Below are 25,477 nucleotides of genomic sequence, written 5' to 3' on the forward strand. Positions count from 1 at the left end.
CTAAAATGTGCTCAGTAAAAATTACTGATTTAAAAAAAAAGGCAGCAAATAATCCTTATGTTGAAACAGGATAAAGGTATGAAAAGATCAGTCTAAAACTGACAATAGGAAAGTCTTGGAAAGTAATCTCAAACAGACGAAAGTTTCAAGAGCTATGAAAATTTCACCTAGAGAGACGAATACAAAACAAACAGAACACTTCACTCTTAATATAAAGGGCAGTTTGCAAAACATAGTATTAGCACCAAAACATCAGACCTAACTATAATTAATCTATCAATCTATAAAACTTGCAGGTCAGATAATGTATTGAATTGGGGGAGTGAAGCCAGGTAACACTTCTCCTGGGTAAGATAGAAAGCTAGCTTTAACTGTGATGATCAGGACAATTTTTAGTAAAAAGAAATAGCAAAGATCTTTGGTTACATACTAGCTGTGACTTTTTGACATTTTAATTAGTGCCCAAATAGTTCATTTTTAATGGTTATTATCTTAAAGTTTAGTAATAAATTCAAATATCTATACCTAATATCATTGTGGTTCAAAAATAAGGCTATTTTTATTTAATTAAAATTTAAACCACTGGGAATAGTAATTTAAGGATTACATTTTTAGACTTGGGAAACAGGAATTTTAAATACTATTTAAGTATTGTATCCACCTGTAATTTTCAAATCTTAAAGTATTACTTTAAGTCTGCACAAAATTTGAACAGGTTTTACTTGGCTTCTTTCCAAACCATAGCACTTATGCTTCAGGGACCAAGGGAGGGTACAGTGTAAAGCGCTTTAATTTCTTACAGCAGAAAAATCTTTTACCTTGACCACATTTTCAATAGTATATCCTTCCATGCACAGGAGTTTCTCAATTCACTTAAAAAGAGAGGGGAAAATCCTAAATTTTAAAACATGAAGTAAACACAAAAAATATTTTTCGAGCTTTTAAAAAGAAGCAGACTTTGCTCCTACTCCTGTATTTTAAAATCTTCAGACACCCAAACTGGAAGAACGAAAAAGGCATACAAATATCAAGATTGAGGCTTTATATCTGGATTTTACTTCTCATATTCTAATCACCTTAATAAGCCAAAAAGCTAAACATATAAAATATGGTTAAGGTTATTAAGTTAGTTTCAAATCACAAACCATAGCTTTATGAGTGATCAAAATAATTTAAGTAAGCAATAATCTAAAGTTCATTACCCTGAATATTCAGCAATAAATCATTCAGTGTGAAGGATTTAACATTTTCAAAACACTACCGTGAATAACCACCAAGGATCAGTACCCGCAACTGCGGCATAATTATGAGTACGGATTCTCTCTAGTTACCTGACTATACAGTATTTCACTGAAAATGAAACATATATGAAATAGTTTGTTAAATATTTAAGATTTATTAAGCATTCTATTTAAATACCTATTAAGTATTTTAAATAAAGCTAAATGAAGCAAGGGTCCTGAGTTTCTATAAACAAAGCACTCAGTAACCGTCAGGCATCTTTTTATGTATCAAAAGAGCCTAGATGTCAAAGACAACTTCACTACCTGATAGAAAATCAGCAACAAAATTTGAATAACACTATCAGGGGACATAATCAGCTCTGAATAATAAAGATGCCAAATTGAATATATATTAGTTTGTTCTTTATTTCTACAGATGCTTGTGGTATATGTGAGGGCCCCCACATTAACGTGAATAACTTAACAAACTCACAAGACATAACTTCCTTAAAAATCACTTAAAATGCAACTGATAACCAACTTCACCTCCCCTGTAACTAACGGGAGAGTCATCGCCCAAAAGGAATGAGCAGCTCACATCTGAGTGTTGCCATCATTTTTTTCTTTCCTCACTCTAAACTTACTATTTCACAATTCTTTACACACTTGTCTCTCCCACCTAAAATCTTTCAAAGCAGTAACTAGATTTCGTATCTGTATCTTTTACACCCACTCAATGTAATTTGCTGGATAAAAGCTGAAAAGAAATGTTTTCCTAAGATATCTGAAACATTTTTATCATACCTCCTGCATTTCATGATTTGAGGTCCCAAAGTAAACTTGCTCATACTTCTCCAATAAGTTTCAAAACACACTCCAATACGGTCTACATACACTTTCAATATTTCCACCAAGAAAAGTTCTTTGGGAGAAAAAATAAAGCAATAAAAGAAATGGGTTTTTTAAAAAACTAAATTTGTCAAACAGATCACGGTGATCACTGACTGTTCATACAGATAGAAGACAATACAAAAAAATAACTAAACATCATGTCTTTTCACAAAATGTCCCCATCGGTCTGAGAAAGTATGAAAAGCTTTCTCTATTCTGACTCAGTGCTTTCCTGAACTCAAAAGCAATACACAGCTAAAACAGTAACCACCGGCTAGGTTTAAAGCAATTTTGCCCTCACCGTGTGGGCTGCAAGCAAAGTAGAAGGTGAGACTTCAGGATGCAAGTAATTAAGCAGAGACTTTCTCCAATGTAAACTGCGGCTTAGCAAGGCAGAAAGTATGGAAAATAATGTAACTATACAAACCCACTCTCTTTGAATCCAGTGATACCAAAATAACACCTATGCCATGAAAAATTACTGTGATTACATTTTACTTTAATTACATTTTTGCCAATCTATACTTCAGTCTTTAAAAAGTCTGTTGAAGGCTACACTAACTGCCTTTCTTTTGGAAGCTTAATGATAAAGTGATAGCATACGGCACAGTGTTAAGCAGTGTTTCTTGCACTAACACTAAACTTGAGTAATAAAAAAGAAAATAATTTTCAAGTACCTGAAAATAAACAGAAAGGTTAAGAGCTATGTGTGTGTGCGTACTGCTTCACTGTGTGAAATTACTTCAGTAATTACAGTCAATACAGTCTCAGTTAGGCATCATCTCATTCCCCTGACTCCATTTTAGTAGCACAATAGTCTTCATGCTTCGTTTCTCTAAGAAACTTATTTGAAGGCCAAGGATCATCCTTTGTGACTGACTTAATAGGAGCAAAATTTTCAAAATTGTCTATTATAAATATGAAAATTATGGATTTGGCTCTGATTCAGAATAAAGTCAGCTTCTTATATCACCTGCAATATTATATTGATTTAGTTGACTGAAAAACAAGACAGTGAGTTATTGGATCTGTGTTTAATTCACTGCACTTTATAACATATTTAAGGAATTTGATTGTATAAAACAGTATCTGAATCTTATCAGATGAAAATATTTTTCCCTTTTAGCAAGCCTCGGGTTGCGTGTCTGAGAAAACAAATTAGTCTCTAGTTCTCCTAAGCTTGATAATAGTGCCCCCTAATGGGAATTTTAATATGAGTTTTTCTACTTAATTTAAAAAAAATCATATATTCTCTAATATGAGCACATTATCTCTCTAGAAAGTAAATTCTGTAACATAAAAGTTTATCAAGATTTAAACCACTCAAATGAGAGTTATCACATATGCAAAAAACCAAAAGTGAAACTTCACTCCAACAGTTTATTTTCTGAATCACCTTACTGTAGCATAAATCCACTGTAGCACTACCCAAAATGTTAACCTCATACGGAAATTCTCCTTCAGCTACGTTCCGAGTATTCAGTAAGTGAGCAATTAATACGTGCTTGATCAATCAGTCAGATAAAACTGGTTCAGAAGTGAGTTAATCAGAGTCACACAGATCCTAACTATAGAGCTGAGGTTTCCACCTGAGTTTTCTGGCCTCATACCAGTCTTTCCACAATACCTGGTCACAAATCTACAACCATGATCAAAAGCCTTCCTTTCCTACGATCTACAGATGCGTCTTGTGAGCTCAGTCAACTCAGCTGTGCCTGACTCTGCAACCCCACAGACTGTAACCCGCCAGCCACCTCTGTCCATGGAATTTTTTAGGCAAGAACACTGGAGTGGGTTGCCACTTCCTCCTCCAGGGGATCTTCCCCATGCAGGGATCAAAACAGCGTTTCCTGTGTCTCCCGCATTGCACGCAAATTCTTTACCACCAGGGAAGTCCACTATCTACAAACAGTTCTTCCAAATATCAGTAATTCAATGTGTGGGTTTTTTTTTTTTTTAAGGAAAAATGCAGTAAAATTAAAGGAAAAACTACCATTCTGATATTTCCAGGTGCACCAATGAAACAAACACCCGATAATACCAGCATTTTCATTATTGTGCCCACAAACAGTCTAGACTGAGAGTCAGCATCAAGGGCAACATCTAAAAGAAAGAAAGAGCCATCAATTCATGATGAAAAGACCTATCTAACTTTATGAGTGGGAAAATAATAAGAAAAAGCTATATATAAAAAAGAAACGGTCGGTTTTTCTTAAAGAACCAGACAGTAAAAAATAAAATTTCAGGCCAGGTATCCATATGATCTCTGTCACAACTACTCAACTAAGCCACTGTAGTAGGAATACAGCCACAGAAAATACACAAGTGAATGGGCATGACAGTGTTCCAACGAAACATTACAGCCCGGATGGGAGGGGAGTTTGGGGGAGAATGGATACATGTATATGTATGGCTGAGTCCCTTTACTGTCCCCCTGAAACTATTACAACACTGTTAATCGGCTATAGTCCAATACAAAATAAAAAGTTGAAAAAAAATTTCATATGCAAAAGCAGGCCCACAGATCACAGAATCTCTAGTTTACACTGGGCACAATAACAAACCAAAAAAAAAAAAAAAAACCCACAACTTAACGCATTTCAAATATGTAATCACTAAAATTATTAAATGTTTGGCGAGTGTTTTACTTCCTTAGGGTGAAAGTCAGAGCAAAAGATCCTTCCCTGAACAAATATTAGTTTTAGCAAGCATAAAACAACAGAAAAGCAGTAAGCAAAACAATAGGCCTTTAGCACGATTTCAAATAATAAACATGCAGAACTATAATGGAAAAAATAAGCTTTTATCAAGTTTGATAAAAATCTAATGGTGACTGCATACTAATGTCCATTAAGATAAATAAACAGATTAAGTGAGAGAATCTAAAACTCAAGAAGAAATACTGGGCACTGTCTTAGATTTTTCACATATGTAAGAAAAATGGCTAGTCCTACTAGTTTCCAAATTAGCTTTCCTCATCTGGAAAATGGAATGGATAAAACCTTCAACTATGCAGAGTAAATGATTATAGAAAATGCACATTTAATACACAGCAAACAATGCCCTGTAATATTTTTATTATTTAATGCTAAACTGAAGTCTGTTGTTGCCTCAGTGTTATTTTTAAATGAGCTTCTTAAAGCATATGTAAATGAAAAGGCACACAGGCCAATTATCTCAAATCCATAAGAGAAGTTAGTATCCAGTGATCAAGATCTTTGCTTGGTTCATCTACCATAATTGCACTAAACATTATTTCTTGCTCATATTTCAAATTAAGAATTTCAGGACTTCCCTAGTGGTCCAGGGGTTAAGAATTCGCCTGCCAATGCAGGAACACAGGTTCGATCCCTGGTCTGGTAAGATTCCACATGCCACGGGGTCACAACTACTGAGCCTGTGCTCTAGAACCCATGCTCTGCAACAAGAGAAGCCCCCACAATGAGTAGCCTGCGCACTGCAACCAGAGAGTCTCCCACTCTGTAACTAGAGAAAGCTCACGCACAGCCATGAAGACCCAGTGCAGCCAAAAATAATTCATTAACAAATAAAGTGAGGATTTTATAAAACAAAATTAACTACTTGAGAAAACCACGAGACAATATGAACTATTAAGGAATGGATTCTGCTCCCAACTGTGCCACTAACAGGGAAACTGAATAAGTCACTTCAAATGAACCTCTTAAGCTCACTTATAAATCAAAGAAAGTATGCTAGCAAGCCATGGTCTTCCAGATCTAAAATAGTTATTACTGAATTATAATTGTGCATCTCCAGATAGGGTGGTGAATATGGAAAGAGAGATATCTAAATACTGCCAGAACAGACTGAAGAGAAATCCCAACCATAATCTTGTGTTTTACACACATTTAATAGGAATATTCAGTTCAGTTCAGTCGTGTCCGACTCTTTGCGACCCCATGAATCACAGCACACCAGGCCTCCCTGTCCACCACCAACTCCCATAGTTCATCCAAACTCATGTCCATCGGGTCGGTGACGCCATCCAGCCATCTCATTCTCTGTCGTCCCCGTCTCCTCCCGCCCCCAATCCCTCCTAGCATCAGACTCTTTTCCAGTGAGTCAACTCGTCACATGAGGTGGCCAAAGTACTGGAGTTTCAGCTTTAGCATCAGTCCTTCCAATGAACACCCAGGATTGATCTCCTCTAGAATGGACTGGTTGGATCTCCTTGCAGTCCAAGGGACTCTCAAGAGTCTTCTCCAACACCACAGATCAAAAGCATCAATTCTTAGGCGATCAGCTTTCTTCACAGTCCAACTCTCACATCCATACATGACCACGGGAAAAACCATAGCCTTGACTAGACGGACCGTGGTTGGCAAAGTAATGTCTCTGCTTTTTAATATGCTATCTAGTTTGGTCATAACTTTCCTTCCAAGGAGTAAGCGTCTTTTAATTTCATGGCTGCAATCAGCATCTGCAGTGATTTTGGAGCCCAAAAAAATAAAGTCTGACAGTTTCCACTGTTTCCCCATCTATTTCCCATGAAGTGATGGGACCAGATGCCATGATATTATAGTCGTTCAAATGAAACAGGGAGATTATGGCTGGCTTAAGATAAAAAATTTTTAAAGTTTTTTAAAAATTCAAATACTTAAGTGCCTAGAATAAAACAGCCTTGGTTAGTTTTTAAAAGTACTACTTCAATTAAAAAAAGATGTGCAGACCAAACTGCAATATCAAGGTATCAGCCTCAGTAAGAATATACTTTGTGTTACTATACGTTCAAGGTACTTATGAGGACATTAAGTCAAATGAGATAACATTTTATCGAAGTTAAAAGTGATCAATAAAATGAATGAAAAGAATTTAAAAAACAATCACATTTACAATAGCATCAAAAAGAATAATACACTTAGAAACAAACTTAACCAATGCAGCAAAACACTTGTATGCTGGAAATTACAAAACACTGCTGAAAGACAAAACAGAAGGAAAAGACATCCGTCTCATATTCATGAACTGGAAGATTTAATACTGTGTTACACTGTCCATAATACCCGATGTGATCTACAGATTCAAAACAATCCCTATCAAAATACCAATGGCATTTCTTTTTCTTGCAGAAATAGGAAAAAAAAAACTATCTAAAATTCTTATGGAATCTCAAAGGACCCTAAACAGCCAAAATAATGTTGAGAAAGAAAAACAAAGTTGGAGACCTCGCACTGATTGATTCCAAAACATATTACAAAGCAACAATAATCAAAAGAGCACAGCGCTAGCATATAATTCCTAGAAGAAAATATACGGAAGAACCTTCATAATACTAGAACCTTCATAATACTGATCTTGGCAATGATTTCTTGGAGATTACACCATAAGTATAGGAAACAAAAGCAAAAACAGACAAGCTGAATTATATTAAAGCTTCTGTGCAACAAAAGAAACACCAAAAGTGTGAAAAAAAGATAATACCTTCAAACTATACATACAAAAAGGAGTAAATGTGCAGAATACATAAAGAACTCCTTCAACAAAGCCTGAGAAATTAGCAAACGACTTGAAAAGACATTTCACCTCCTAAAGACATAAAAGCAGCCAACAAGCATATGAAGAGGTGCTCAACATCACTGATATTAAGAAAATGTAAATCAAAATCACAATGAGAGACTGCCTCACACCTGTCGGAATGGCCATCATCAACAAGACAACAAGTAAGTGCTGACAAGAATGTGAGAATTCAGACAACCTAATTTTCAACTAGATTTTTTAAAAAATCCTTTAGGACGCTGACCTTGGCCTTTGGTAGGATCTTTTTAACTACTATTGGCCTTTGCTAACAACGCAATTACACCTGCAGCAAAGATTCTGAAATGCTTAAGGAGTTATCTTCTTTCTCAAGTAGACAACTCATCTCTTCTTAAACAGTAAGTCAAAAAACTACAGAAGGAAATGGGTGTGGGACATAGCGACAATTTCTGTCCTTCACACTGTAATTGGTAAGCTGCTTTCACAATGAGAAAGTTAACATCAGCACAGCTCCTATCCAAATTATCAGAATCACAAATCCCGAATAACTAAAGGCCAAACTCATCAAGTTTTTGATAATATAACTTCATTTCAGAGAATCTGTAGAATCTTTTTCAAGAGACTGAGAACTAGGTTACTCTGATGAACTCCCAGTAACAATTATCAAAGGTTATGGTGAACACTAGATCAATAACCATTTGTGTGAGTACCCTTACCTTCATCAAAGTCAGCATCATCTTCAGTGTGCTGAGGGAAAGGAAAGCAGTTGGTAATCTCAAGTCGATCTTCTACAACAAGGCCCAAAAGCACTCCTTGAACCACCTCAGTTCCCTGTCCTTCTTCCTGGTAATGTTTGATAATCTTTAATACCACCTAAAAGAAAAAAATAGAAGCTTAAATATCACTCTTATAGTTTACACTTCCTTTATTTCAAAGAAAAAATAAAACTATACTGATGAACCCACAGTTACATGACAGAACTGACCAAATTTCTTACAAACCATTTCCTTTATCCTTACATAAACAAAAAATCTTACATAGTCTAAACGTACACCTGAAACTCTTGTAATTTGAAGATGTGTCACCAGGCTTCCCTGGTGGTTCAGTGGTAAAGAACCTGCCTGCCAATGCAGGAGACCCAGGTTCGATCCCTGATCCAGAAAGATCCCACATGCTATGCAGCAACTAAACTGGAGAGCCACAACTACCGAAGTCTGCGTGCCCTAAAGCCTGTACTCTGCAACAAAAGAAGCCACTGCGATGAGAAGCTCCCATACCACAACTAGAGAGTAACCCCCACTCACCGCAACTAGAGAAAAGTCCGTGCAGCAACAAAGACCCAGCACAGCCAAAAAAAATTAAAAATAAATAAATAAAAGTATATTCTAAAAAATGTCCATTTAGAACATTTACAACCTTTAAGTCAAAGATGCTTAAAGGTCTGGCATCCAAGACTTCCTTCAGTTGAATCGAACATTACCACTGCAACCTGAGACTATTAACAGAGAAAGTGACCCCATTAACCTTTAATAGCAATATCCTGCCACAAAAGATTAAAATATCAGTAAGACACAGAGATAAAGATGTCAATTATCTGAACATCTAAAAAACAGAACCCTCTGACAAACTCTCAACACCTCAAGATGGTTCCTGGACACAGCATCTCATTAACCAGAGGAAGCAACAACAGGAACACGTATCCAAGAACCTGCTTGGTGACAAAGAACATAAAGACACCCGGTCAACAGCACTACCTAATTTTTCTCAACAATAAGGATATACCAAATGACCTCTAATGGAATAGCCAGCTCTTCTATTTACTCTCTCCTTTAATACTTCCATTAAAATGAAGAGATACACTGCATGGCTGAATAGGCAATTAAAAGTTCACAGTAACAGTCATGATTAATAATAATTCCTACAATGTGAGATTATTAATATATTAATGGGCTTGGAACAGTGCTTGGCACATAGTATTATTAACAGTAGTAGTCTGTATTATTCAGTACAAGGACATGGCCTGAAGACTAAAGGGCAATACAGTCTAAAATACAATGGAAAGCTATCAGAGGGAAAAATAAGTCTAAGAACAAAATGGGAATTAAAGCTTTACTGATTAGTGTTTAATCTAAAACAAATATATTATTGATAGAAATAAATCATCAGTAACCAGTTAATAATACAGGTTACAATTATTCAACATCATGTGCCAGGCAGTATTCTAATTATTATACTTGTATTATCAACCATGTAATCCTCATAACTACCTTAGGAAAAAGCCTTATATTATACACATTTTACAAATAAGAAAGCTGAAGCAGAGAAAAGTTGAGTAAATGGCTAAAGATCACACATCCAGGAAATGGCAGAACCAAGATTTAAACTCCAAAGCTTATGAGCATATTTTAACAAGAAGATGATTCTCATATCAGCAGCTTAATTATTAAAACCATGGGTTAGGAAAAGACATGAAGCAAAGACTCTGTGATGAATGGACTTTACACCAGTTTAAGATCCAGACCTTCTAAGAACAGCAAGCAGTCAGCAGGGAAGAGCTTAATGCAGAAGGACACCAACTAGATTGGCAGATCTTCAACACTGTGAGGTGGAGAATGTGCATAAGCCTTACACATTTCCGTGTAAAAGACCTCTCCATTTCTTGAAAGGCACAAAAACAAGCTTTAGGGGTCATGCAGAAAGAAGACGAATGGTTTCCAGCTCTAGCATTTATTAGTTGCGACCTTGGGAAAGCTATTTAATCTTCCCAAGTCCTAGATTTCTGACTTGCCAAAGGGAACCGTTCACGGCATTACTTAAGACTATTAAAAATGAGAAAAATGTACAGTAAATATTTCACACAGGATCTGCCCTGAAATAATGCTCAATAATCAATATTATTGATTTATCAATAAAAAGAAAACAGAATTGTTTAATTCCCATTCAACTTAACTCTGCCAACAACAATCATTTTCACAATTAAAAAATGAAACATCAGTGACTAAGAAGGGATAAACAAAACTGATAAAGAGTTATTACAAACACACCTATCAGCTTGCCCAGGTTACCGAGATTCCTGGATACTGAACCCTATTAATGAACCACAGCTGAAATCAAAGTAAATGAGAGATGCTAGAAGATATCTGAGCTTAGTGTGTATCTTTGCACCAACTGATTCCTAACAGCTGATTCCTACATGTGGGAAACGGAGTATTGATGACTAGGGCCCAGCATAGTTTCACAAAAAGCCAGACCAAAATAACCTTATTTCCCCTTATAAAGAAAATAGAAGTGAGAAAAAACAATTATTATCTTTAAAAACGAATCAGCATAGTTAAAAAATAGCTTATACTGAGACACGGCCTTACTTTAAACAAAGTAAACTGTGAAGGGGTTGGGAGCAACGGAACCGAACAGCATGACAGCCTGATATGCCTGCCCCAAGAATCAATGCAATTTATAGAGTATCCACAGAAGTACAGTCCTCCAAATAAGAGAAATTATCATCTCTTTTCTGCATCACTGACCTGCTACAGCCAGTTCTCTACAATGACCAAGAGAAAAGTTACCAGTAACAGTATTCAACTGAGTAATGGAAAAAGCACAGTGGTTTAACTTCATTGGCTAACGACAATCAACATGAATAAGTGTACCCCCTAAAGGACTAATTATAAGGGAGAAAGTTTAAAGCCCTGTGATGAGAACCAGTTCAATGAATTAACATCTCTCTACAGGTTAGGAACAATCACAAGAGCACTGTCCAAATAGTGAGGATGTGTCTTACTTTGAAAAGCAAAGGACCACAGGCGATAGTATCAGGAAAGAGGGTATCCATTCTAAGGATGAATTCTCTCTAGCATTTCTGGCTGACCAAAACAGAAAGTCTTAGGAAAGGCTTGGTGAGCATTAAAGTAATTTCCAACTCTAATATTTATGATCTTGCCAATTTAATAAAATCGGATATAACAAAGCATTCAGAAAACAAAAAACTTTTAACAAAACTAAGCAAACTCATTATTCACTTTGAAATTTTATAGCCTTCCTATTTCCCGCATACACAGTAATATCTCAATTCTTTAGTTCAAAAAAAATGTAGTGGAATTGCATTACAAACTTCAGAGGACATTTAGATGTCAGAAGGAAATTCCTGAGCAGAAGCAACCCAATGACACATAGGCTTCTGCTATTCTATACAAATAATCAAGAACTTACTATATCTAGAAAAACATTCTGTAGCTTATTGGTATTTATGAGTAAGACAGAATCCATGTACTGCTCATGGTCTAGATACTCAAAATGTATTTGCTAAAGGAATGAATGGTAAATACCGGTCAATCACTTTTGTCAAAAGCACTCCACTAAGTGCCTCAAATGCAGTTACTCATTAAATCCTCACAATCGCTCTACAGAGTCAGTAATATTATTTTCCCATTTTACAGAGGAGGAAACAATCTGACATAGATTTATTACAGCAGGGAGGTGAGATCTGACTTCTGACACCAAGGTATATTTAATTACTTCACAATAACTGAGTAACTTGAGGCTCCAAATAGGTTTTTTGTAACAGGGCTGAAACAGAATGTGGTAGCAACAGCTCCAGAAGAGGTCTCCATAACAAAGTTGTAGAAACAGGGTTACTACATGGAGTAAAAAAAGTTCAGAGAAGGGTTTACAGGGACAGGCAGCAAAAAGACTGAGGGAATGGTGCTGGTGGTCACATTTTTGGTGCCCTAATCCCGAGAAGTCTAATAGCATGAACAATGCCACTAGTTGTGTAAATGCTCACATAACTAAGGTAAAGAGGCTCAGCTCTTTATCTGTAGCAGCAGTGTCCTCACTAAGCCACAAGATGGGAACGTTCTGCCACACAAGTCCTGTTCTAGTCCTGCTTCCCGGCCTTTCATTTTCTCTCCCTCTAACCACTCATATGCTTCTGTCCATAAAATAGTGCTGACAGACTTTTAATTAACTCTGCTTATTGATGTCATGCTCCCTATTTTTACTCTTAAAACAAGATACATGGGGAGCTTAAAAGCTCTCCAAACAAAAGCATGCTCCTCTACTACATTTTGTTTATAAGTGTCACCAATGATCCCAAATGCTCAGGGGCTCTACGTCATTTGTTCCTAGCTTATCAAAATGACCAGGAGAGTTTTTTTTAAATAAGTGAAGAGAGGTCATTACTCTGGCGACATATTACAGCCATCAATATTTTAAAAATACAGATGCCTTAAACCCAATCTCTGAAAATCAGAGGTAACTAACCTGAGCTGGGGTTCCTATCCTGTATTTTAGGGTTTGGGGGGATCTGGGATTTCTTCTTTTTTTGGCGGGGGTGGTGGTTTCTATTTTCATTTTCAGATTCTCCAGGTGATTCTAACGTCCTACTTCATTCTAATTTTTAATGAGGCAGCATGGACCAGCCTTTGTTTCTGTTCTAACACCTCAGGTGATTGCAATGATCTCAACTGATTAAACCACAAGTCTCCTTCCTTGTTTAAGACTCCTTGTGTTGCTAAAAACTGAGTACACTGAGAAATACAGATCCAAGAATGAACCTTTTATTTACAAAAGTATGAAGAGAAACTTAAGCCCTAATTGGAAGGATCTCCACAGTAAAGAAATGAGAGGAAAGGTACAGTGAGCAGTCCAAGTGACAAGCATTCAAGTGCCCTATCAGAGTTAAGACTTATTCTTTATAGCTTGACCCCTTAATTTACGACTACTTATGAACTTGTGCTGGCCAGGTTATTTTATCCTATATATATCAGTGGGGAAATGAAAAGTCTTCTGTAAATTATGCCCTAAGGGACAGAAACAAACTGACCAGCAGAATCTGAAATTACCAAATTCTTCTACACCTCCCTGCTGCTGCTGCTGCTGCTAAGTCGCTTCAGTCGTGTCCGACTCTGTGTGACCCCATAGACGGCAGCCAACCAGGCTCCCCCGTCCCTGGGATTCTCCAGGCAAGAACACTGAAATGCTTATAAATAACTTCCTTGATGTGACCTACACAATCAGTATTATTCTTGGAATAGGTCAGCAGTCTCTAGAACCATCTCCTAGCTTTCTGAAGTTTGCATCTTCTCAGGATGAGCAAATCTCAGTAAAGAATCCCAACTTGCAGGACAGTAAACGGATTTTCTGTCTGTTGAAAATACGTGAGAGGAATAAATTTTTTTTTCCTTACTATCATTTATTATTCAGTATGGGCAATCTGAAAAAGCAAAACGGACTATCTGTAATCTACAATGAACAAAATACTATTTAAGTTTATGGCATTAAAAAAAAAAAATGAAAACCTAACTTTGTCCAAAGGGTAAAAACAACAAAGAATTTAACTTCCATGACAGAAAATTTTTATTATAAAGTATTGTATTTATTATAAAATACAGAAAGCATTTTATAAGATAAAATATAAACAACAATCTAAAATATCCAAATAAATTATACTAGAAGTCAATCAACTTAAACTTTGAGTTAGTCAATAAGCATGATGGGTAAAATCTTCCATCCTTTCTAGAAAGGAACATTTAACAGAAGCTCTAATCCAAATCACATCAAAAACTTTCAATTCCATATCAGAGAACAATTAAACCTGGCCAAAATAAAGATTATGCTTTCTGATGAACTGGAATAATTTTCTATCAAATATGATGTCTACAAAACCAGTTACTACAGAAAAACTTGAAAGCCCCGCAGAAAATCACCAGAATTCTACAACTGTCATTTTCTTTCATTCATTCATAATCTGTTCACCCAGATACTTCAGTGATTTCCACAGGCCTCTGCCAGGCCCTATGAATATGAAACCAAATCAAATACATAAGGTCTTTACTTTCATGGAACTTTTAAGAACACCAGTTCTCAAATTTTTTGGTCAAAGGGCCCTTTTAACACTCAAAAATTATTGTGGACCTCAAAGAACTTTTACACTGATATTTCATACTGAAATTCAAACCAAAAAATGTTCAAAATACTTTATTCACTTAAAAAATGCATCACACACTAACTTAAATTACAACATTTTTCACACTTCTGTAAAACATTTACCTTTTCAAAAAGAAATTTTCATCAGGATAAAAGAATGACACTGTTCATAGTTTGTAAATTCTATTAATGTCTACTTTAATAAAAGACAACTGGATTCTCATATCTGCTTCTGCATTCACTCTTTTATATATAACACATAATGGAGCATCTGAAAACCTCTATTAGACATTCATGAAAGAATGAGAGTAAAAAAGATGAATAATGTTTACTTATTATTACAAAAATAGTTTAAACCTCAGAGAGTGCTGGGGGTTCACACTTTAAGAACCATTATTTTAAAATGAAAATGTGCTTATAGATTGTTTAAAGCACTAAGAAAAAAACAGAGAAATGTGCTGTTAAGCTGGGGGGATCTGGTAAAGGCCTCTCTCAGATGACACCTTTGCTGAGGGCTGATGAACAAGCACTCAGTCCTGTGAAGACCTGAGTGAAGAGAGTATGTGCCAACTATGATTTTAAATACTAGTTTAGCTAAAGAGACACAGGTGTATAGAACAGTCTTTTGGACTCTGTGAGAGATGGCGAGGGTGAGATGATTTGGGAGAATGGCATTGAAACATGTAAATTACCACATGTGAAACGAATCGCCAGTCCAGGTTTGATGTATGATACAGGGTGCTCGGGGTTGGTGCACTGGGATGACCCAGAGGGATGGGATGGGGAGGGAGGTGGGTGGGAGGTTCAGGATGGGGAACACATGTACAGCCATGGCGGATTCATGTCAATGTACGGCAAAACCAATACAATATTGTAAAGTAAAATAAATAAAACTGAGATTAAAAAAAAAATACTAGTTTCAAAGAATACTAATATTTGCTTTTCATAAAATATACAAGCTGTATTTTAAGGGTACAAAAGGGCCTAAAGATGGATGAACAGCAGGGTAGCAGGAATACACTCTCAGGCTTCTACTAAAAGTACCGATACATCAATAAGAAACCCAATCTGCTGGCAGACACAGATATTACTGCGTAAGTCAAGACTAACAATTTCACATCGTTTTTGTTGATGAATTATGAGACAATATATTAATAAAATCCTTTCAGAAAAGGTCTGCCATGACTTTTATAATCAGCAATATTTCTAAGAGCAGTGTCAAAGTTATTTAACTTGGTAAATAAATATATGTCTATGAAGTTACCACCCAAAATTCCTCTAACGAAAGTGGCAATTTGAAGTTCAGAGTTAAGAAGCAATTTAGGAACTGTCTCTGGAACTTTCAGGCCTATGAAGTACCTCAACCTTCTCTACCCTGTGTGCAGGTAGAAATGTTAAATAAACTGTGTTTCTGAAAAGCTTAACTAGCCAACCAAGCTAGCAGAGAGAACTCACAAGCCAGAGCATTACCTCTCTGAGTTAACACAGCAACATCCATAGATACATCACACTTGGAAACAATCTCCTAGAGCAAGGATCTGGGTTGCAGCCCAGTCTCAGACCTGGGTCAGCAAATGGGGTGCTGGCCTTGTTTGACTCAGAAAGTGGAAACTGAGATCTTTCCAAAAAGCTAGAGCTACCCGAAAATTGCTGGTGGAAAGAGAGAAATCAGTAATTGCAGTATCTTAACATTAAATATAAACTTACTGCTGCTGCTGCTGCGCCGCTTCAGTCGTGTCCGACTCTGTGCGACCCCATAGACGGCAGCCCACCAGGCTCCCCCGTCCCTAGGATTCTCCAGGCAAGAACACTGGAGTGGGCTGCCATTTCCTTCTCCAATGCGTGAAAGTGAAAAGTGAAAGTGAGGTCGCTCAGTCGTGTTCGAATGAGTGACCCCATGGTCTGCAGCCCACCAGGCTCCTCCGTCCATGGGATTTTCTAGGCAAGAGTACTGGAGTGGCTTGCCATTGCCTTCTCCAATAAACTTACTACATGACCCAAATTGTGACTCCTCAGAATTTACCCAAGAAGAATAAAAAATATTCACACACAGATACGATCACAAATGTTCACAGCAGCACTATTTGTAATAGCCAAAACCTGGAGGCAAACCAAAGGTCTACTAAACACAGATGGATAAACAGCTGCAATAGCATATTCACTGTGGAATACTATTCAGCAATAAAAAGGAACAAAGGACCCATACAACAACAGGCGATCTCAAAAAACATTATATGAGTGTTCAGTTCAGTTATTAACAAAACATTATTACTAGATTGGCCAAAAAGTTCATTAACATCTTATAGAAAAACTCAAATGAATTTTGGCCAACCCAACACTATATGACTTCCTTTATATGGAACTCTAGAAAAAAGTAAAACCACAGCTGACCAGTGGTTGCCTTGGGGCCAAGGTGAGTGGGAAGACACTGAGAGCAAAGGGGCACGAATAACTGTACAACTGTGGTACGCATAACACAATCTATTTACAACAAGTTCATCAAACTTTACATTTAAAATGAGTGGGTTTGGACTTCCCCGCTGACACAGTGAACAGGAATCTGACTGCCAATGCAGGGGACACGGGTTCAATCCCTGGTCCAGGAGGATTTCACATGCCGGGGAGCAACTAAGCCCATGTACCACAACAAACGAGCCCTCATGCCACAACTAGTAAGCCTGCTCACCTAGAGCCTGTGCTCCACAACAAGAGAAGCCACCCCAATGAGAGGCCCACACACTGCAAAAAAGAGTAGCCTCTGTTCACCGCTAGAGAACAGCCTGCACACAGCATCAAAGACCCAGCAAAGCCATAAACACATAAATAACTAATTTAAAATGAGTTTTATCATGTATAAATAACACCTTAACTTTAAAAAACTGGACATACTTTTACAAAGTCTATAAGACGAAGAAACAATTCATAAGTATCCACTCTAAATTTAATTCTTAATTTCAGAGTTCAAATATCCCAACAAAGGTCCAAGAAATTAGATTAAGAACCACTGCTACATTCTGACTTACATATACACATATAAAATATAAGTTCAAGTTTATAATAAGTCTAAGTAATCAAAATAAATCTGTATTATTTTAGAAGCCAAGTATAATATTTAGACATTTTCCTTTAAAGTACTTTAGAATTTAATAAGATTAATTAGGTAATTAATACATAATTTCAGTTACCCAGAAAAATCTGTTTAGGATAATCTAATTCACCACAAATTGGATGTTTAAATGTTTACAAACACGCACACACACCCCATCAAAAAAAAAGACGTCTAAAATCCACACTATTCAAAATTCTACATTAACAAGTATACTTCTCCAAGTGCATAAACCCTAAAAGCAAACATTCAAACCTGAAGGTTGCAAATAACTAAAAGAGATCTAAGAAGTTCTTAAAATCATATGCATTTTGTGTGTATGTACTTAAGGGCATGTTCTTGGAAAAAAGATCCATGGCATTTGCCAGATTCCCAGAGGCCCAAGACACACAGAAAGTTAGAAAGAGTTTTAAAAATTAAGTAGTACTGAAAATGTATTATATACGTGCAGTTATGTATTTATGTTTATGTGAACAAGAACAGTGTGGAAGGACATACTTTTTATGAACCTTTGTATGATTTAGTTCTAATTACTTAGTACTAAGCTCTTGAGCGGAGAAGGCAATGGCAAGCCACTCCAGTACTATTGCCTAGAAAATCCCATGGATGGAGGAGCCTGGTAGGATGCAGTCCGTGGGGTCGCTAAGGGTCGGACACGACTGAGCGACTTCACTTTCACTTTTCACTTTCACACATTGGAGAAGGAAATGGCAACCCACTCCGGTGTTCTTGCCTGGAGAATCCCAGGGATGGGGGAGCCTGGTGGGCTTCTGTCTATGGGGTCGCACAGAGTCAGACACGACTGAAGTGACTTAGCAGCAGCAGCAAGCTCTTGAGAGTCCCTTGGACTGCAAGGAGATCCAACCAGTCCATTCTAGAGGAGAACAATCCTGGGTGTTCACTGGAAGGACTGATGCTAAAGCTGAAACTCCAATACTTTGGCCACCTCATGCGATGAGCTGACTCACTGGAAAAGACTCTGATGGTGGGAGGGATTGGGGGCGGGAGAAGACGGGGATGACAGAGAATGAGATGGCTGGATGGCATCACCAGCTCGATGGACATGAGTTTGAGTGTACTCCGGGAGTTGGTGATGGACAGGGAGGCCTGGCGTGCTGTGATTCATGGGGTCGCAAAGAGTCGGACACGACTGAGCGACTGAACTGAACTAAAGCATGTATTTGTTTTTAATTCAAAAACACCGAATAAAGAAAAAAATTAAGGGAAAAGATTTTAATCTATAGCAACCACTGTAATTTACTGCATGAGCTGCACAAAGAACAAACTAATTTAATTTCCTTTTTCAACAGTGCTACTGAGTTGATGGAATGCTATGGACATAAGGTATGTCTTGATTTTAGTGTGGTCTTTAGGGTATATTAAAAAAATATATGAACTGAATGAAGCATGGGTAAGTGGCTTTGAAAATGGGAGAAAAAGGAAAAACCCACACACTATAAGCCTGGGCACCTGCTGACTTTAAATTCTAATCTCTTGCTGATACAGTTACTCTTCAACTCAATTCACAGATGTCACTGCACACACATATACAAATTACCAGAAAATACCCATATGTACATACTATCAAGGCGAAAGAGGTAACTTCTAGATATATAGACCAGTTTTCAACAAGCAGAGAGATCTGTTTAAGAGAAATCTAACCTAAGCCAATTATAAATCAGCAAAATATCAATTCAAACCTTGCACAAACTTATTGCAATAAATCTTCCCTAGGAAAAGCAGTAGGTTTCCCACTGTCTTTGTAATACACATAAAAAGGATCTGCTGAAAGCCCAGTTTAAATGATTTGGGACCAAACTAGTTTCAAATTGTTAGAACTACACCATCGATCATTTTCAACCTTCCTTTACAAGCTGAGCTCATAAAGAAGCTCTGACGTTGCAACCTGTGTTGTGCACCTAGACAGTGACTCCACTTGTTCATCTTGTTAACAGAGTTCACTGACCAAGAAGTGCTGACATTAAATGGTTTACCATGAAATCTAGACATAAAAAGTAAATCGAGTGGTATTTAGCGATTACAATATTATTGAGATGCTGGTTATAGCAAGATGCTATTATATAAAATAGGTATAAACGTCGCTAATTTATAACCGTGCTTCTCAAACTACAAGTGGCAAAGAATTCATTTTCCTCCAGTCCACCACAGGCCAAAATTTCAGTCAAAAAATAAAAATTACTTACTAGAAAGTGAAAAAAAATTTACCAGACGTAAGAGAATACAAGCCCAGGGATCACAAGCCTGGCTACATAGCAATATTAAACTGCTGTCAAAGCTTCTAAAGAAGTCTCAATCCCATGCTTATCTCAGGCAAACCAGGGACAGTCAGGTCAGGGACCACACCTCACACTTTCAACAGCACTGGTTTACAGACCCTGTAACATTAGGCAGGTACAGTTCTCTCCCAACCTCAGGAGTGGAACATTTAGAGTTTATAACCAAACACTTTCTAATTAATGTCATTGATAATAAAGTCTCTCAAAATATAACAGCATCTCAATAAATGTGAGCTCTAAACTGTGTAGTTATCAAATCCATAGCTTTCCCTAACCCTTGCTTGCTACCAAAGCAGACAGGCACCCGCTGGGTTCTGACCACTACTCTTAGTTTTTATTCTATTCCGAACATTGTATTTTTTAAGAAAGGTAAAAAACAAAAAAACTCATTTCAGCAGCAGAAGCCCACTTTGAATCACATTCTCTGTTAAGACAGAGTTAAGATGGTGAATTATTATCGAGTAAGCCCAGCTGAAGCCCTAATGTGCAAACCTTGATCTGCTGTCTCCCACTTATTGTCTAGTACACAATAACTCTAGAACTAATCTTTATTTTTGTCAGGAAATAAATAATGCTCAAGTGAGAGAGAAAACTTTAGTAAAAGCTTAAAACTTAATTCTTATAAGTACACACAAATGCAAGTTTCTGGTCTGTACAAACTGGAAAATCACACAGCATAGTTGAGCCTGAGCACTAGAATTCGAAATTTTTGAGTGCCAGGTCTGGGGCCATATGCAGATTATCTTATCACTTATCTTATCACCTGGGCTTCCCTGATAGCTCAGATGGTAAAGAATCCACCTGTAATGCAGGAGACTTCCTGGGTCAGGAAGATCCCCTGGAGAAGGGAAAGGCACCCACTTCAGTATTCTGGCCTAAAGAATTACATGGTATGGGGTCACAAAGAGTCAGAGACACGACTGAGTGCCTTTCACTTTCATTTACCACCTATCTCCTGTGAAGATAAATGAGTCTTTCAGTACCTGTCTCACAGCATCCTTCGTTCAGTTGCTAAGTTGTGTCTGATTCTGAGACCCCATAACTGCAGCAAACCAGGCTTCCCTGTCCTTCACTATCTCCCAGAGTTTGCTCAAACTCATGTCCGTTAAGTTGGTGATGCCATCCAACCATCTGATCCTCTATACCCTCCTTCTCCTCCCACACTCAAATCTTTCCCAGCATCAGCGTCTTTTCCAATGAGTTGGCTCTTCGCATCAGGCGACCAAAGTACTGGAGCTTCAGCTCCAGCATCAGTCCTTCCAGTGAATATTCAGGGTTGATTTCCTTTAGGATTGACTGGTTTGATCTCCCTGCATCCTTATGAGGACCAAAAAATCATTCAGCCAAAATACCTAGCACAGTGTGCCTACTAAAGCTCAATAAATGCTAGCTACTATTACAACTATTATTACAATAAATATTTCAACCAATCTCATTCATTCATCCATTCATTTTTCCCACAAATATTTAGTGAGTGACTAGAATATGACAAATATCCCCATGGTGCTTACACTTGTCTCCTCCGAATGTTTGGTCTATTCCTTAGAGATCTTTTTCAGCCTTATAAGAAACAAATATGACTTATTAAAAACCAGCCACCCGACACCAAACTTCCATTTTCTGTTAAGACTTATAACGCACTTGTACCTAGAGCTTTATTTTTTGTTGTCTATTATTCAGTCATATCCAACTCTCCTGTGATCCCAAGGACTGTCGCCAGACAAGATCCTCTGTCCGAGGGTACCTGGAACCATCTCTTATAATAATCAATACCACAGGGTTTCAGGACAAGATTTTTTTTAACCTGCATGGTCTGCAATGGTCTGATTAAACTGATTTATTCAAAATATTGCATGCATGTGTATGTGTATGAACAGATGTTAAGTTTCTTTAAAAACATCATTATCCCCACTAAAAATACATACTAGATCCACTGCTAGAGTTTCTTAAAAGTTTGAAACAAAAAGGCAAAGTCCAAAGTGTTCCAGTTGCTAGCCAGACAGAAGAGGTCAGACAGGATGCATGATTCTTAGCTGGCTTTATTCCAGTTGTGTAGATTCTGGGAGGTAAGGTCCACAGCCTGAATTTCTTACATCAATCACCGTCAAAGAACAACTATTACAGTAAAAGAATTTAAGTCTCAGAGAAATTGTAATGCCACAGAATCTCCCCTTAGCATATTCGGTAAAGTCAATATCTAGACTTTCATTTAATTCTGGCTTCTCTCACTGACTGATCTGTGAACTTGGCAGTTTTCTTATTTGGTTAAGCCTGGATCATTTTTTTCTAGCACTGAACAAAGAAGGTAGTTACTGCCAAAATGTAAATTCAAAAAGCAGAAAGCAGCATTAGTCTTAAATTTAACACATTTTATGGCTCAAGTGGGATGGGGTTCTATTTCATAAAGGGCTGAGTCAAATAATAAATAGGATTTAAATCACTGCTGTTAAGTTTTGATGTGAAAGAAATTCAAGTAACTTCAGTAAGGAAAAAAAAAAGATATTTTGCTCCTGACGCATATGGGATTCGTTACAATACACTTAATCAATATCATTTCTATAACACTGCAGTTGAAAAAACACATTTTGCAATTATTCTCTTGTATCAACGTTCATTGATGGCTCACAGTTTTAAAGTTAAATCAACTAATAACTGTTGGGCAAAGGGGAAGAAGGACAATGCAACCTCAAGAAAGTCAACAGAATAGCTCTGCTCTCATCATAAAAACCAGTCATGAGATTGTACAATGATGCAATTGAACAAACAAATGTATAATTTCAATTAAATGTTAACTAATAAGGATGTTTAACTTATAACATTAAGTTTTTACTTTACCAACTCAATACATATAAAAAATCAGCAAATTTCCCCACATATAGCTAAAAGATAACTTTCTTAAAGTAAAAGGCTTAGATGGAACAAAATTTCCTCTCATACAAAACAAAAAAACCTCAAAGTTCTTATAAGCTGTCTGGTTCCTAATACAGTTTAATTTTATTATATTCAGAAGCATGAACCACTGCTTAATCAGCAAGCCTTAGGGTGATTTTTAGGTGTTTCTATTAGTTTATTTCTGCTTCCTTAACAGGATGCAATATTTGCTAAAATAGGTTCAGAAAGAGACATTAAAAAAGAATAAATAGGATTTCCCTTAGGAAGAGGGTGGCTGAAGATAGAGATGAAAGTGACAATTTCTTTTCACTACCTGTTCTTTTTTGCCTTTTGATTTGTGAACCATGCATACCCAGCAAAATGGCTGTTTAATAAAATAGGTTTAATATATTAAAAACACTTCAATTTTCCAGCATAAAAAATATACCACAATACCCCAGGATGAGGTGATTATTCATGCTTTTTATCCTCAAGAGGTCCTTCAGAACAAAACTGAAGATGATGCATTTCTGTACAAAATGTAAAAGGGGTTTTCTTCTATCCCAAAGATACTGGTCTTGTTTTAAAGGCTACCCTTAAACCAAACTTGAAAGCAGTACACCTACAAGTCCTCGTTTGAAGGCTGTAAAAGATAAAGAGTACCTTCAAAGTCAAGCTGTAAAGTTTTGATTTTATTTTGTGTAATGAGTCTTTTCCAAAGGGCTTTTGCTACTAAGTAAGTGATCTTAAGAGAATCCAAGGGAAACTCTAAGGGACAAAGATAACACCAGAAGACTGGGTGACCTGGGCATACATGTGAGTGTTACCACTATCAGACAGGAAAGATTTACTGAACTGATGAATCTCACTGTAACAAGCATACTAACAGGCATATTTAATTTTAAAAAGAAAGATTAAGAAATCATAACTTTCAGGTGGCAATGGTGCCAAGCAACAGCACTTGATACTCTGTAAATGGGAAAGCACACTGAACCACACAACTATTTTCGAGAGCAGTTTGGCAATGTGCTTAATATGCTTAAAAACATGCACAACCTTCTTTAACTCATTAACTTCAATGATAGGTATTTATTAAATATCTATTTGTTTTTATAGGTATTTCATTTTATCCAATTTATTAAAGCATTGGAAAAACAAAGAAATGTTAAATTAAAAACTCTTAATGGTGTAACAACCCTTAAGTTATGAGCTTATAAACTAATTACCTTTGTGTTTTTTACATTTCTCCAGATTTTTATGAATGTATTTTTGTTTTCTAAAACATCTAATGTTAGTAATTATTGCTATCCCATATATACAACAAACATCTGCTACTTATATCAAATGAAAACTAGTTGGAGACAAGGATAGAAGGTAACAGTATTGAGAAAAAAAAAGTTTCATATTAATCATCAGGATACAATGAATACCTATAGCATTTAGGTACTTGAGAGAAAAATAAATCCTTAAAATTTTATGTCAAAATACAGTTAATATTCAGACTCAAAGAGTGAAAAAGCTTTATACTTTTATTAAGCTAATACTAAGTTACCACTATTTCGCTGAATTCATTTTTTTTTTTCTTGTATGCTTGGGCTTGGTATCAAAATCAATAAACCCCAGAATATGACGCTGGTATATACCCAGTACCACTTTAGCCCTTTCAGTTTTGATGAAACAAGTAGTTTTCATCAAATAGATGGCTCTGCAAATTATACTATACTTTGCTATCAAGTCTAATCTTTACAGGAGACAACTATTTTATAGAATGATCTTGTACAAACAGTAGTTTGTAGAGAAAAAAATAAAGCTATTCTCTATTTTCCCATGTCGACCTTAATGAAATAATATTCAAGTACCACAATTTATTTTTTTCTCTTTTATTATCACTTTACACAGTTTAACTCATTGATTTTAATTGGAGTATAATTACTTTAAAATATTGTGATGGATTTTGTCATACATCAACATGAATTGGCTACAGGTATACATGATAAGTGAAAGTGAAGTGGCTCAGTCACGTCTGACTCTTTGCGACCCCATGGATTGTAGCCTACGAGGTTCCTCCATCCATGGAATTTTCCAAGCAAGAGTACCGGAGTGGGTTGCCATTTCCTTCGCCAGGGGATCTTCCCGATCCAGGGATCAAACCTGGGTCTCCCGCATTGCAAGCAGATGCTTTTACCATCTGAGCCAATATGATATTTTACAACAAAATTATGAACTAATTACCCAGAGAAAAGCAAATGAAATCAAGTTTTCATGTAAGTGCCAAAATCAGAAACTTTTATCTAAAAGACTATCTAAAGTCAGCTTGGTAAGGTAAGAGAATCTGACCACAAAAAATAAGAACTGACAAACACTCTCTTCAAAGCCTAACGCTTTATAGAGGTTTTTCTTCCCAACATAGGGGCTAAAGGCCCAGAAAAAGAGTTGCCAAGGCTGAAAATAGCTGGAAAAACTTGTGAAATCCTGTACATTAAGACTGAAACTTCTAATTATAACAGAGTTGGTTGAAGCCAAAGGTGACAAGAGAGCAAAAGATAAGAAACCAGTAGTCTACAACAAATGCTAAAGGAACTTCTCTAGGCGGGAAACACAAGAAAAAAAAAGGCCTACAAAAACAAACCCCAAACAATTAATAAAATCATAACAGGAATATGCTG

At 36.6% G+C, this 25,477-nt stretch overlaps 1 protein-coding gene across 1 annotated transcript in view; it reads right to left on the reverse strand.

The window, feature by feature from the left end:
- Nucleotides 1–25,477, reverse strand: part of EIF3H (eukaryotic translation initiation factor 3 subunit H) — a 99,203-nt gene that overhangs the window by 59,559 nt on the left and 14,167 nt on the right. The window contains exon 2 of the mRNA XM_055432730.2: nt 8,327–8,483. Coding sequence (XP_055288705.1) covers nt 8,327–8,483 — 157 coding nt within the window. The remainder of the gene's footprint in view (nt 1–8,326; nt 8,484–25,477) is intronic.

The sequence above is a fragment of the Moschus berezovskii genome, chromosome 16 (genome assembly GCF_049115385.1).
Source record: "Moschus berezovskii isolate FMDL1 chromosome 16, NW_MosBer_1.0, whole genome shotgun sequence".
Lineage (NCBI taxonomy): Eukaryota > Metazoa > Chordata > Mammalia > Artiodactyla > Moschidae > Moschus > Moschus berezovskii.